This window comes from Zalophus californianus, chromosome 13 (genome assembly GCF_009762305.2).
Source record: "Zalophus californianus isolate mZalCal1 chromosome 13, mZalCal1.pri.v2, whole genome shotgun sequence".
Taxonomy (NCBI): domain Eukaryota; kingdom Metazoa; phylum Chordata; class Mammalia; order Carnivora; family Otariidae; genus Zalophus; species Zalophus californianus.
In genome coordinates this window covers 34,661,414-34,676,399 of record NC_045607.1, presented here as the reverse complement: position 1 = coordinate 34,676,399, position 14,986 = coordinate 34,661,414, and the positions used below count along the sequence as shown (strand labels likewise).

Genomic DNA, 14,986 nt, shown 5'->3' with positions numbered 1-14,986 from the left:
AGGATTCTTGGTGAAGCAATTACCAAGATGGTTGCAAAATGATTTTCTAACCCTGTCGTTTCTTATACAGAGGAAGCCCTCTTTTCTCTCCCGTAAAAATAGTTTTCGTTCGTTTAGTGATAGGATAGACTTGTAGATTCTCATTTTGTTCTATGAACATTGGTACTATTATTTATTTTGATGTTCAGATTGTACCACATTTGGCCAATCTTAGTTCCTTCAAACTAGCTCCTACATCCCCATCATTTTAAGGGTGCTTCCTTTCTATCCCAAGATATTCCAGCCATCTTGTACTTTCCCTGCTCTAGCCCTAGAATCAGCCTTTTATCCAAGGAGCCCAAACAGATGACATGAACGATGGGCCAAAACCAGGAAGTGAAACACCATCCTGACGATTAGACAGGATCTTTAGCAGTGCTCAGGCAAGAACAATGTTCCAAGCAGATGTTGACAGCTGTGTTGTGAGTTGCTCAGACTGCATCAGGAGGTCCACGCTAGGCTCGGCTTCACTTAAAAAGGATGCTAATCATGGTAGATTGGTTCTGGAGCCCCATGGCCATAACTGCACCATGCAAAATTCTGGACAAGGGAGAAAGAGCTAATGGGATGAGCATGTTCAAGTCGGGAGAAACTGCTTAGGGCTGGAACAAGCCCATCAGGTCCCCATGGGAGCCTACCATGAGGAACCATTTGGAGAGGAGGCTTTCTTTGTGTTGTTGGAAGGAATGGGCCCCAGGCTGCTGAGGACGGGGTAGGATCATATGCTGTTCCTAAGACACAATGCTGGCTTGTGTCTGGCCATACCATATCCACCATTCCCTGTACTCAGGACCTCCTCAGGACCCCCGGGCAGTGGCCGCAACAGAATGTGGGGACCCGGATGAAGCTGTGTTGGTCTTTGTTGTGCTTCTACACTTGCATCAGTAGGCATCAATGTTTGGGGCCTGACTGGCCAGCAGGAAAGGCCAGGGGGGGCCACAGTTTAAGCTGTTCGGGTGGGGGGCCGCTGAGACCTGTTGCACGCTGTACCAGGGTTAAGCCTTCACCTTGTGACAACCCAGTGGAGGGGGAACCCTTAGCTACCGCAGTCCGAAAGCAGTGACCCAAGATCTATAATTGCTACCCAGGGAGCTGGGAGATCCTTCCTAAGATACAGGACAGGACTCCTCCACTCCGCCTTCGGGCTCCCGCTGACACAAACCACCGGAGTGGGTCTCGAGCAATGACCAGGGGACGAGATGGTCTGCAAAGTGGCACGTACGAGAGGCGGCCAGGAGCCGGACGGCCCCCACAGGCAAACGGCTGCTGTCTGCAAATCTTGGAGGGTTGTCACACAGGAAAGTGTGTCCTTCAGGGGCTCCAGAAGGCAGGGATGCTAGGAGTAGGGGTGGGTTTACTTCTTCATCCATCCCTCCCTCCATCCATCCACCTACCATGCATCCACCACTTAGTGATCTTGGTCTGGTTGGGCAGAGAGGATCAGTAGGGCCGGATTTCACAGGGCATGGGGTAGGGGATCAGACAAATCAACACATTTTTGCAATACAGAGGGTTCAGTGCTATCATGGGGTAACACAGAGGGGGACTACTGAGATTTGAGGGGACCAGGAAAGATGGTCTACGAAGTGATAATGAAGATCCTGAAGTATGGGTAGGATTTAGCCAGGGAGATAGATTTTGGCTCACTTGAGGGGGAAAAACAACAATCAGAACAGGTTCTCTCGGGCAGGCACGCAGGTCTGGTCTGCTGTGTGGGACGGCTAGCCCTGCCCACTCATGCAGGCTGCTGCAGGGCAGGCTCCCCCCACCCCCCGAAGAGCAAGGATGGGTGTCCCACCGCCAAGTGACTTGGCAGGAGATGGGCACCGTGTGTTTCTCTGCTGTTCCTTTTTCTGCTGCCAAAGCTTTAGCTGACAGCCCTACCCAACCCTCTCCTGCCTACAGGCTCTGAACATTCGACAGTGAACTTTCATCTGCTGGGCCTTTACAAGCATCACCATTCAGAGCCTCAATTCCTTCTGTAAAAAAACGGGGCAATGACTTCACCAAGTCAGTATTTGGCATACTGCTGACGGAACATAAGACCATTTCAGTGTATCAAAATACACAAGGTTTTGCCGGTTAGGATAAACTGCATTAACATCTTTCCCCCAAATGTCTGGTTTCCACAAAGGTTTATTTGCTTGTGGCATTATATTTTCATTTTAATAGTTTGTTTTAGATGTGTATTAGAAAACACTTTGTAGTCGCTTAACCAACTGAGCCACCCAGGCGCCCTGATCCCGGAGTGCCGGGATCGAGTCCCGCATCGGGCTCCCTGCTCAGAGAGGAGCCTGCTTCTCCCTCTGACCCTCCCCCGCCATGTACTCTCTCTCTCTCATTCTCGCTCTCTCAAATAAATAAATAAATCTTAAAAAAAAAAAAAAAGAAAACACTTTGTATTTAATAGTGACGTAAACATTTTTTAGTTCTGCAAAATTAAATGTCTTGGCTAGGATTCTGGATGGGAAAAGGACATTGGGGAACAGTTACCTTAACTTCAGGTAATAATGAGTTCATATCGGTTGATTCTGACAGACGCACCACACGCAGACCGTAAGATGGTACAGCCGGGAAACGCAGGGACTCTGCTCACTTGTTCTGTAAATCTAACACCCTTCTAAAAAATAATTTAAAAAGAGGATTTGATGAAAAGTATTAAGTACTAGCTTTCTCCTCAGGTGGCATGCAGATACAGGAAAAACGAGTTCACGATCTCAGAATGTTTTGCACACCGTGAAGTCCTCTCCTCCAGGTACTGTGACTGCTCATCCCCAGAGAGCCCACGGGGGGTGGGGGGGCTGCACGAGGCCATCCAGACCCTGGGACCCAGAAGCGTGGGAATGAGCCGAATGGACACGACAGTCTGGGCCTCTGTCTCCTCCAGCCTCGGGAAGGCCGAGCAGGCGCCTGCACCCGGCCGCCCAGGAACTCTAGCATGTACCCAGACCAAGAAAGTCCTCCCAGGGGGCTTCTTTTAAAATATAGAACTTTATTTTGGTTGCAGAGATTTTCATAAGCATTTGGTTCACAGAAGAGTCATTACAAAATAACAAAGGCAGCATTTTGTACAGCGACTCACATTGGGGCCACCAGAGAAGTGCAAAAGACAGTGCTGGGGGCGAGAGGGGCCGGTGCTCGTGTGCCCACAGTCCTGGGGAGAAGCCAGTGCTCCTGGCTCCCTCCAGCCACCCCCCTCCACCCAGCCCAGGAGAGCAGCACCGAGGGCCTGGCAGAACCAGCCTGGGAAGGTGCACAACAGCGCCCCCAACAGGCTGGTGAAGGCCCCGCATGAAAAGCCGAGTGGGAGGGGCAGTGTTCCGGCTGAGCCAGTCCTGCATTCAGCCCCTGTCCTCAAGCAGGGGGATCTGTGCCCACCTGGCTCTGGAACCTTGACACATTCACAGTACGGTACAGTAAAGCCCTTTGGGAGGCCTTCTTCCCCTCACCCAGGCTACTGACCCTATCCCAACCCAGGACTAGGAACTGGGGACAGACTGGGAGACCTGGTCCTACCATCCGGGAGCTCACAGGCAGGTGAGTGGGACAGGGATGGACCTAGAAAACTCCAAAGCAAGGCAGAAAGTGCTCAGTACCTGAGAGGGGGAAGAGAAAGGGCAGCAGAGCCTCAGAGGGGGAAGAGCATGGTCACTGCAGGGAGGGGAGCTCTGTGGAGAAGGCAGTGTCTCAGCTAAACCTCGAAGACTAGGTGGGATGTGACATATGCAGATGGCGAGAAGAGCATGCCAAGAGGAGGACAGAGCATGGGCCAAGGCACAGAGTGGGGAACCATGGTAGGGTCAGTAAGGGCAGGCAGTTATCCATGAGAGAACATGGATACAGACGAGGGGACCTGGGCACCTCCATCTCTACCAGTCTGGTGCCCAAGAGGGGCAGCTGCTGGGGGTGTGTGCAGGACCCAAACCCTTGCACGGCAGGCCCCAAGCCAGCATCCTCCTGAGTTTGGGAACTCCCTGAGGGCAGACTGGAGTCTCATGCATCCTTGCCTTGCCCAGCCTGGCACCAGGCTGCTCAAAGGAGGCCTCTGTTTTCAGCATGTCCCTTGTCATCCCAGGGGGCAGCCTGTCCAGAGAGGCTCCCTGTTCCCCTCACAGTCCACGTTCAAGTTGAAGGGAACCAAACTCAACTCCTCCAGCCTCTGCAGACAGCTGGGAGGGTGTGGCCGCATCCCTGCAGGGATGGAGAGAGGCCCAGGAAAGGGGAAAATTCTGGGGCTGTCTCTTTCTACCTCACTAGAATCACCTCCTCCCTCAGGAGTCAATCTGCTCTTCTCTGACTAGAGTCCAGGTTTGGTGTGTGTAGAATACCACTTCCCTGTCATTCACACAGAAAGACCTGACCGAAACTTTAGTATCAATTTTCCCCAACTCTTCATAACCTCTATAAGAGCTTGAGTGACAGGAAGCCCACCAATCTGTTTCTTTTTCTCAGTCCCTAGGAAGCCTGGAAGCCTGTTTTCTCTGGGGTACGGTGAGTAGGAGGACCTCAGGTGCTGCTGCTTCCATCCTGACATTGCCTTTACCTCCTCGCTCGGCCGAACATCCATCAGAGCCTGAATGCAGGGTATGGGGTTGCTGCTCCCGGAGTGTGGACAGCCCTCCAGCCGTCCCACCCCGCAGCTCCCATCCTTACAGAATGGTGCAGAAGACGCTACGGTTGCTGTGGTAACCACCTTCCACACGGGCTGTGATCCTAGTCGCCATGGCTGTCACCTTCTGCCCACTGTGGGCTGCAGAGGGGCCTCGGAGAGAGCTTTCAAGGTGAGGCCGTGCCGGTGGGTTCACCAGGCGCCACGTATCAGATCTGGAGGTGCAAAATGACAGTCCATGAACTGAGAGTCTGGAGCTTTTGCTGAATGCCCTGCACAATTTCCTTTGGTGCAGGATCACTGGATCCAGGTGTAGGTTTTGCCTCCAAGTCCATGGAAGCTCAAGGAGGTGGGACCCATAAGGGACAAAAGTCCTGTATTCTAGTTCCAGCTACACTTGCAATTTTGCATGTAACCTTGGACCAGTTCCCTCTAGAAGCTTCAATTTCCCAATCTCTATAAGGATCTGGAGAACATCAGTGACTTTTTCTTCTCTTTCACCCCCCCTCAGGTGTATGACATGCATGTGTATAGAAGCTTTATTCATAACCACCCCAAACTAGAAACTACTTACCCCTTCAGCTGATGAACGGATAAACAGTGTGGTACATCCATATAAGGGAACACTCCGCAACAAAAAGAATGAATGACGTGTGACACCATGGGCAAATCTCAGGTATACTAGGCTAAGTGAGAAAAGCCAGACTGGAAAGACTACATACTGTATAATTTCTTTTTTTATATGACATTCAGGAAACTGCAAAATCTGTAGGGGACAGAAGTTGGTGAGTTTCCAGTCCCTCGAGTTCTTATGGAGATTATGAAGGGTCAGGGAAAGGTTCGCTCAGGGCTTTCTGTCATCTGAGTTACAAGGAACCACCTCTTAACACCAAATCCTAAATTGCTTAAGCCAGTGACAATGTCTTCTGTGCCTTTTTAGGATGATTATGTTACAACGAGTAGGACTGTAAAGGTGTGGATAGTTAGAAGCTGGCTACTGTAAGGTGAGTGAGAAGCCTGGAGGTATGTTCAAAGAACTGCCAGCATTTGAATTTGGCAGCAGAGAGTGAGCCTGGAAAGGAAAATCAGGACCCAACAGTGCACGGTGGATAATGCCAGGCTGATGGGTCTGCGCTTCCTGTATTCTGAGGTCTCCAGGGGGAGCAGGAGGAAGCAGACCCCAGGGAGTCCACAGTAGGATTGCTGGGATGTAGACAGAAAAGATTATAATTTCTATATTTCTATTTTAGGCTTTATAAGTTATGAATATACGAAACAGGCATATATGAGGTTTTCTCAAAAACCTTTTTAAACTTTGTAAGTTATGAATATACAAAATATACGTATATGAGGTTTTCTCAAAAATTTTTACTGAGAGTGTGTATAATTAAAAAAGGAACAGAGAAACAGGGGCTCCATCAGAGGTTTCTGACCACGGACGTGACAGGACCAGAGCTGATTCAGACAGATTAATCTGGCAGGACGCATAGGACAGCCTGCAGGGGTGGGGCAGGGACACAAGGTAGGAGGCTGCCACCGCAGGACAGGGCTCTTCGCGGTGCAGGAGTGAGTGATGCCAACAGCGATGACGGTATGATCATCAGCTCCCTAACCAGAGAGCAGAGCACCAAGCAAGCAGAACAGAGTCCATCCATAGGCAAGTGCACCAGCATCCTGGCAGCAGGGCCACAGGTCGGGGTGAGGGCTGCCAAGACGTGAACGGCGGTGATGGCAGCTGGGAAGAGGAGGGGTCGGAATCGAGAAGGCCTAGTAACTGACTGAACTGTGATGTTAGGGGGAAGCTGGTCGCAGAGGTTTTGCTGCCAGAACAGAGTGGAGGGATGGTGAGGTCACTGAAATGGGGGACAGGGAAGGACAGGGAGGTTTGGGGCAGAAGTGTGTGAAGCCACTGTGGCACACAAAGGCAGAGGTATTAAAAGCAAGTGACAGGCGCAGCACCAGCAGTTAACATTTTGGGAATACCAGTCTGCTAGGTCACGTGACCTGATTTTATCCCAAATCGGTGCTACAATGCAGGCATCGGTAACTCCAGGTGGTGACTAACTTGCCCAAGGTTCCACAGCCAGTGACTGGCAGAGCTGAGATCTGCAATCACACACCCCGGACTCTTAAAGCCTGTTCCCTCCCAGGGAGGCAGGCGCAGGGCCTCAACACTGGCCTGAATGGCCTGACCAGGGCCGAGACCTGGCGGGACCGTGGGGAACAAGGGCAGCCACAGTCACTGGGCCTGGCTTCTCCAGTGACCTCACTGTGGTTCTGGAAGATTGGTGTAGGCAGACCACAGACACTTACTTTTTCTTGAACACCAGGAACTTATTGTTTTGTAGGACGCATTCTCGGTTGTTGGAGATCTGCTGAAAAATGGTCTTGCTGGTCTTGCCCTGGAAGATGATGTTCTCTTGCACCAGGGCCTTGGCGCGGCCCCGCACTGCAATGCCATAGGCCCGGAATGAATGGATCCGGTTCTTTATTACCTGGGAGAGACCGTCAGAGCTTGTCATACCTTGGGGACTCCCAGACTGGTGGGGGGGGGGCAGGTAAGGGACACAGCTGTTATAAAACGGAGGGGTAAGAGCATGCTCGGTAGGGCAGCATTGCACCATGGGAGCTCAGGGAAGGGTGTTCGAGATCAGGCGGAGAGAACCAGGGAAGGCTTCCCGAAGGGGATGATGGGTAAGCTGTAGGAGCTTTCCAGATGCAGAGCAGGGGACGGCTGTTCCAGGAAGAAGGAACAACATGCGAAGGCCTGGCAGCAAGGGGAGGTTGTACCAGAGGCAAGGACCATTGGCAACTCGACTGAGGCAACAGCGTGTCCCCCCCCCGCCCCCCTTCCTCTGCTTCCATAGTATTCAGATGTAGAGCTAAAGAATTCTTTATTGCTTGCCTAAGTCACACGACTCATGAAGCCGGAGAACCAGAGAAAGGCTTTGGGATGGTAATTTCACAAGTGCAGGGACTGGGTCGGTCGCGCTCAACGCTGAAACCCTAGCACCCAAGCGCAGTGCTTTGCAGCAAAAGGGAGCTGAGAGCTCACTTCTGGGGGAGACAAAGAGGCAGAGGAGCAGATGCAAAGCACTGTGGGAAGTGCTCTGTGAGGTAGGGGTGGGCATAAGCACCCCTGATGTCCAGAACAGGGGTACCTCAGCCTCGGGGGTTGGAGGCGGCTTCCTGAAGAGGTACAGAAAGGGGAGAAGGGTATGCTGGGTATGCAGGGAATAGTGTGCACACAGGCCCCCCTCATTAAGCACCTACTGCATACTAAGTCCTGTGGGAGACTGCTCTGTTAGCGGGAGGGCTGAAAGAGCCCTGAGCTTGACCTGGAAACCAGAAAGATACCCCTAGTGGCACCTCCACCCTGGCTCTCTGCTGGTAATTCCTGTCCCTCTTCAGGGCTCAGTTCATGTGCCCCCTCCCATGGGAAGCCCCACCTGTGTCTCCCCAGCTGGGTTTGGGCAGGAGGAATGCTGTCCCTTGTGGTGCTGAGTGCTTCAGGCTTCTCAGTGGAGAGAGTACGAGGGCCGTCCCAGGGCTGAGCCCGGTGCTGGCACCACGTGTCACACGCACGTACACATACACACCTTCGTGTCGGACCTGGGCAAGAGCTGCAGCCCGCTGCCCCGGTTGCCAATGATGTCATTTTCGATGACGACGGTGTTGTCGCCCTTGGTGATGATGCCATGGCCTCTGTTGTCATAGATACCATTGCCCCGGAGCTCCACCTTGCACTGAGCCTCGACCTTGACCCCACTCTGGCGGTTGCAGGAGATGCTGTTGTTGGCCACGCGGGTGAGCTGGTTGCTCTGGGCCACGGTGATCCCTCTGTCCCCATTAGCGTGGATCACATTGGTGAGGACGTGCAGCGCCTCACTGCTCTGGACGTAGAGGCCTGAGGCTACAGGTGGAGGGGTTGGGGAGCAGCGTCAGCCCTGACAACACCAGTCAGGAAAAACCTCCATGGAATTGTGCACCCCGGGAGAGAGGTGGGGAAGAGGCAGCCACACTCAGAACTGGCCCCTGGGAGTTACATCTTTCAAAATGGATGACAAACCAGGAACATCAAGGAAACTGTTCCTTCTGAACTTAAGTGCTTGGTAAACAGGGAAAGGTGATGCAAGACTCCTTGGGCCCAGTGGCTCATGAGACCCAGGCTCTCCTCCTGTGCTTGCATGCCTCCCGTGTTGCCATCCCACTGCTGTGTGCACTTCCTCCTGTGACGGGGCGCTCACCACCTGTTACGGCCGCCCATTCCACCTCCACACAGAGCTACCAGCTGGACAGCTGCTTCGTTGCTCTTCCCGTACTGAACTGGAATCTGCCTCTCTATTATTTTGGGATATTTTCTTCACAAGGGAAATTCTGTAATTTTTGAATAGAAAAATTTATAAGCTAAATATCTAAAATGTGTTAGAAATTTTGGAAAGAAAATGGTGTTTGGGGTTGTATATGCTTAGAGACACTACATGCTTTTAGAAAAAAAGCGTACAACTTAGCAGGCTTAGAGCTGCAGGACTTGGTCAGGAAGAGATGGGGGGGCAGGGGGGCCTGGGGGTGAAGAAAGGACTCCCCAGTGGTGACATGTGCCCACCCCAAGAGCAAGAGGCATCGGCAGCGCTGGGAGGAGGCGGTGTGGAGGACAATATGGGGTCACATGGGAGCCATGAGTCTGCAAGTTCCAACCTCTTGGTGCCACCTCCCTGCTGCTTCTCCTGGCCTGCTGGGGAAGAGCAAATATAAATCAAGCATCTGTGAATTTATGTGGCTTTGCCTGTCCTACAGACAGCAGGGCCACATGGAGAAAGCCCTGAACTGGGAGGGGACAGAACTCATTTTCTGTCAGCTCCCACTCTCCCTGCCCTTTGCCTCTCCCTCCCTCCCCCAGGGCAAGAGCTTGCCAGTGCCCAGAAGCCACCTTTTAACAAGACTGCCTCCATCAGCCCACCACAGTGGTCCTGATGATCAGCCAGGTCTGGGAGCCCTGCAGTTAGATCAACTCTGTACGTTTCTTTTTTTCCTTCAATAAACACTGGAATGTCTATCAGTTTTAATCCAGTTGAAGATAACTTGTGGATTTAAAACACACTTATTCTCTGTATAAGAAAAATTGCCAATTAAACCATGATATGCCATCAACTGCAAATGCATGTCCTTAGATGTTAAAATGTGGACAATGTGTCTCAGAATGGATTAGAAATGTGTATGCCAGGAGGCGCCTGGGTGGCTCAGATGGTTAAGCCTCTGCCTTCCGTTGAGGTTGTGATCCCAGGGTCCTGGGATCGAGTCCCACATCCAGCTCCCTCCTCAGCGGAGAGCTTGCTTTTCCCTCTGCCTCTGCACCTCCCCCTGTTCATGCTCTCTCTCTCTCTGTACCTCTCAGTCTTCGGAAAAAAAAAAAAAGAAATGTGTATGCCAGGTGTGGGATTTGGTGGGGCAGGGGCGCTGACAGGAGTGGGGTTTGGCTCCTTGCCTCATGTTCATAGCCTATCAGAGTTGATGAAACAGCCAGAGAAACAGATCCTGTCCCAGGCCCTGTAAGTGCCAGTGGGGTGAGAAGGTAAGGACGGAGGGCACATTCACAGTGGGCTCTGAACTTCAAGTTGTTTGGGATGTGTGGATGGGGGAAAGGGAATTTCAGGCAAGAGAAATAGCATGAGCTAGGCGGGGCTGGGGGGGCAGGACAGAATGGATTTAAGTTCAGGGAAGATGATGTCCAGAGGTCTGGGGTATCGGGTGTGTGGCCAAAAGAAGTGGCCAACAAAGCGAGAAGGGTGCCTCCCAAGGCAGGCAGTGTGAGCACGGAAGGCTCTGGAGCAGGGAGACACTCACCTCCATTGTGATTAATACTGTTAGACTCAACAAGAGCTATGGTGACAGGCCGGCGCAGTGGGTCATCGTCCTTTTCCAGTTCGGTCTCCCAAAGGATGGCATCTCCGTCCTCGCTGAAGTTCTCCTGGGCCCCATGACCTCCAGGGAACTCCCCAGAACCGTCCTTCTGGCTAAACACTGCCACTCCGTACAGGCCATTGTAGCTGACGTGGTTGCTGGTGACGTGGGGCAGGCTGGATGACATCATCCACACACCACAGCCCTTATTAGCTGGGACAGGGAAAGGAGCGGTCACGGACACTGAGCAGCAGGTGAGGCAGCACCCAGTGTCTCCCCGGGAGAGGAAGCAAAGATGGCACTGGCCTGGGAAACAGAGGCCCTGGTATGCTAATGGCCTCGGACAAGTCACTTTATGGCTGGAGGCTTCTCCTCCATACAAGAGGGATACCAGTCAGGTCAGTCTCACAACCAGGATCATTCCATAGGGTGTAAAAGTGCTCTGAGAACTGTGAAGGTCACAATTCCAGGTCGGAAGCACACAAACCCAGGGGGACAGCGCTAAGGGGTCCTCAGAGTTCATCCAGCCCAACCCCGTCCTGCAGAGATGGAAGTGGCCTCCGTCTGAGTCCCAGCCGTACCACTTCCTAGCTGTGTGACCTTGAGTGGGTTACTGAACTTCTCTGTGTCTCAGTTTTCTCATCTTTAAAATGGGGTCAATAACCGTATCTACCTCAGAAGGCAGTCATGAGGATGTGATAAAGCATATAAAGCACCTACAAAGAACACACGGTAGCTGCTATTATTATTATTAGAGACGCAGTCCAGAGAGTAAGGCTTTGCTCAAAGTCACAGCATGAGTGAGAACAGTTTTCTTTCTAGGGCTACCCTAGTTCTCCCATTAGATTTCTAGTTCTTTGGATCAGAAGAAAGGGTAAGAGTTAGGTGCCCACGTGTCAGAGCCTGAATGGCCCTGTCCTTACACAACTCCCGCCTTCTGCTATTTTAAATGGGGATGAAGCTCTCTGCTTTGCTGACCCCGTGGGTTACAAGGGGACTTAGGAGATGATTCTGTATTCAGAGAGGGGCCATGTGTCTGTGGCCTGAGACTGATGCTGTTCTTCAGGGCGTCTTTGAGGCCCAGGGACAGGCAGTGACTTTCTCGGGACCCACCAGCTAGAGATGGAACCTGGGCTTCCTGCCTCCCTGGCGGCGCTAGACCCCAGACCCCTTCCCCCAGGAACATGCGCCTCACCATAGATGGTGTTTCCTTCTATTAGTCCTTTGCCTTCGTCCCCCACGACCACACCGTCTGAGTAGCCAAAGCAGATAAGGTTGCTCCTGAGGACCGGGATGCCTCCACGGCGGATGTCTACACCTCCCCACTGGTTCTCACGGATGACGTTTTCTATGGAGAGGCAGAAGAGAGGGTCGAGACCCAACGGCCACGCAGACCGGCCACGAGGACGGGGGCACCTGGGAGAAAGGACCCTCTGGACCAGAACACCCAGGCTGCACCCGGCCGGCGGCTGGCGGCCCAAATCTTGCCTGGTCTTTGACTTTTCAGGGACCTGAGTGCTGTTGGCTTTCCTCAAGGGCAAGGTTTGTATCTATCTTGTGTTCTCTTCTATCACTAGGATCCATTGTATCCAGTGGCCTTCAGGACCAACAACTAAGAATGAACTGCTTTAGAGTGCCTGGCCCCCTGTCCTGGGGGCTGTTTCTGGGAGGGCTGAGGCAGAATGCAGCCACTTCCCCCACCCGCCTGGGGAGGCACGAGCCGGTCCGTCAGCCTCAGCTCTGGACTGACCACAGCCTTCCTCTCCCCACCCATCCGTCTCTGGGAATGGGACGAAGAGTCCTAAGTCAGGGGGGGTTGTGCTGGGACCTTGACGCCCCCGGCACCATGGGCAGGCAGACTCTCAGGCTCTTGGGACTGAAGTGCAGTGGCCCAGGGGACTCTGTGTGACTGGTTCCTTCCTGCCCCTGTGACCACATCCCACCCCTTGCCCCCCTTCACCATACCCAGTCACGCGAGCGATCTCCCTGCTCCCCAGGCATGCCGACGGTGTTCCACACGCAGCCCTGCAGGGAATTCTGGTTCTCTTCCGAGGCTTTCTCCTGTCACTCAGGTCTGGCTTACATGTCACCTCAGAAAGGCCTGCCCTGACCACACAATCTTAAATACCCACACAGTCCCTCTATAACCTTATTTTAATATAATTAAATTATGTATAGTTTACATATTATATATTTATATATATCAATTACATAGATATTTATGTAAAGTTAATATATAATTATTTAATCTCTAGAGCACGTATCACCCAGATACATTTCTTTTGTGTGTGTGTGCTTTTATCTTTCTCTTCCTAAAATGTCCGTTCCCGACAGCAAGAACCCAAGGGCAGCTGTTTCACAGATCTGTTTTGCATTGCCGTACCCCCAGCTCCTGCACAGTGTGTGCTCGATAAATGTCTGATGAACGAAGGACACCTGGTTCAGTCACAGGGATTCACCAGGCCAATCTCTTATGTCCCAGGCGTGGCTATGCTCTGTGCTGAGGCGACACTCACGTACCACGTAGACTTGATTCTGGTCTTAGAGAATTTGCTGCCTTACAGCAGAGGAGACTGCCCTTACACAGATCACTAAGAAAATAAGATGTCCTACAGAGCATGCCTGCTGGGTACACTGAGTGTCTGTGTGCACAACGGGAGGTCAGGGCAGGCTTCCCTGAGGGGAAGGAACATTGAGGCTGAGGCCTGAAGGATGGGTAGGAGTTGGCCAGGCAGGGGGGAAATGGGGATAGACTTCCAGAGCAGGTGCAAGCCCATACAGAAGAGGAGGGATTCAGTCTATGTGCCATAAATGTTTCTGACAGTGTTATGTGAGCTGTCCAGGGAGCTCCTGTAAGCAGTAGGCCTGACAAAGAGCAGACAGACACTCCCTCCTTCTCAGGCCCTCCTTGTGACAAGCAGGGCCAATGCACAGGGCTGGAGTCCCAGAGTGTTAGCCTACTATTCAGAGGAGGAGGCCAGTCTGTCAAGGTGAAGGACTGGCTGGGGGCAAGGCCAGGGATGTTGGCTTGGCAGCTGGTTGCTCAGTTGGCCACGGCTCTAGGCGGCTCCCACTCCTACCTGTGATGAGGCCTTTGCCATTCTCATTCACTGCTATGCCAGCTGCACGGCCCTTGAAAATGTGGTTCCCACTAAAATGGAAGGAGAAGAGAGTGAGACCAGACTGATGTGTCAAATCCATTGCCTGCTATTTTCTTTTGTAATCTTCCCCAGATGACTCAGGTCCACAGAGGCATAAAGCATTTTCTGAAGTCCTAGAAGCCAGGCATTTAAAAATTGTCAGTTATCCCAGAGACAACTTGATCCAGAACTAAACCTACAACTATGCCATACAACCACAATGATATTCATGTTTCTGTCGCCTCTCTTATCGCTCACATACAAACACCATTTGAGGTCATCGTGGTGCACAGGTGACAAGTCTTGGTAGTGCCAAGAATTCCTAGGAGACTGTGGTAAGCTTATTTGGGCATGATTTGTGTCCAAAGCCTGAATCAGATTCTCTGCCTATAATGAGGCTGCTATCTTCTGTTTGTATCCAACAGCTACTCTACCTTTTCTGTTAACTTAATCACCTATCCACTGAATGACAACATAAAATGACATGCTTTAAAAGAAGGAAAGCAGATTTTTAAAAAGGGGGTTTTAATGGGTGCCTGGGTGGCTCAGTTGGTTGAGCGACTGCCTTCGGCTCAGGTCATGATCCCGGAGTCCTGGGATTGAGTCCCACATCGGGCTCCCGGCTCAGCGGGGAGCCTGCTTCTCCCTCTGACCTTCTCCCCTCTCATGCTGTTTCTCTCTCTCTCTCTCAAATAAATGAAATCTTTAAAAAAAAGCAGGGGGGTTAAGAATACTGGACAACGTGGGGAAAAAAAAAGATTATCAATGTGCAACCAACATGAAACCTCACGGGCTGGGTTAGCCACATAAGGAAGATACAGGAAAACACACTCCTACTCAGAGAAACACACACAGCTGTCACTGCCATGGAAAGGCCTTGCGAATGAAAAACCTGAGCATGCTGAAGGACATGCATTGCTTTCCAGAGTCTGCAACTTGGTTTCCTGCCTGTTAAAACAAGGCCAGTCACACCTGGACATTAGCACAATTGGGTTATCCCTGGAGGACACATGTGCTGTTTATTTTTACTAACAGGAATGCTGTGACCTCCTTTCTTCCTGGAAGGGCACCTGCCTCCTGTCTTAGGAGGCCACCCTCCTAATTCCCATCATGTGGCTGAGGGATTTAGGTCCAAATATTCATCTGGCTCTTTAGAGCCTAACACAGGGCCTGGCACCCCATAGAACTTCATTGAGTAGGATTTGGCTAAATTTTCCATTTCTTAGGGCAGGGTCCAAATGGTTTATGTCCTTGGAGGAAAAACCCCAGCAAATTATGTTGATGCTGGGGAAAACGA

At 51.9% G+C, this 14,986-nt stretch overlaps 1 protein-coding gene across 2 annotated transcripts in view; it reads right to left on the bottom strand.

Moving 5' to 3' along the window:
* Positions 1 to 3,017: 3,017 nt before the first annotated feature.
* The window catches only part of FBXO10 (F-box protein 10), a 60,178-nt gene continuing 48,209 nt past the window's right edge, over positions 3,018 to 14,986 (bottom strand). The window contains exons 6-11 of one of the 2 annotated variants that reach the window (XM_027616445.2): positions 13,630 to 13,700; positions 11,745 to 11,897; positions 10,493 to 10,762; positions 8,248 to 8,561; positions 6,962 to 7,143; positions 3,018 to 4,863 (exon numbers count right to left, since the gene is read on the bottom strand). In XM_027616445.2, the coding sequence (XP_027472246.1) occupies positions 4,689 to 4,863; positions 6,962 to 7,143; positions 8,248 to 8,561; positions 10,493 to 10,762; positions 11,745 to 11,897; positions 13,630 to 13,700 (1,165 nt within the window). In that variant the 3' untranslated portion in view covers positions 3,018 to 4,688. Of the gene's footprint in view, positions 4,864 to 4,883; positions 6,469 to 6,961; positions 7,144 to 8,247; positions 8,562 to 10,492; positions 10,763 to 11,744; positions 11,898 to 13,629; positions 13,701 to 14,986 lie in introns of those variants that run through there. The other variant, XM_027616444.2, reaches the window with a different exon arrangement.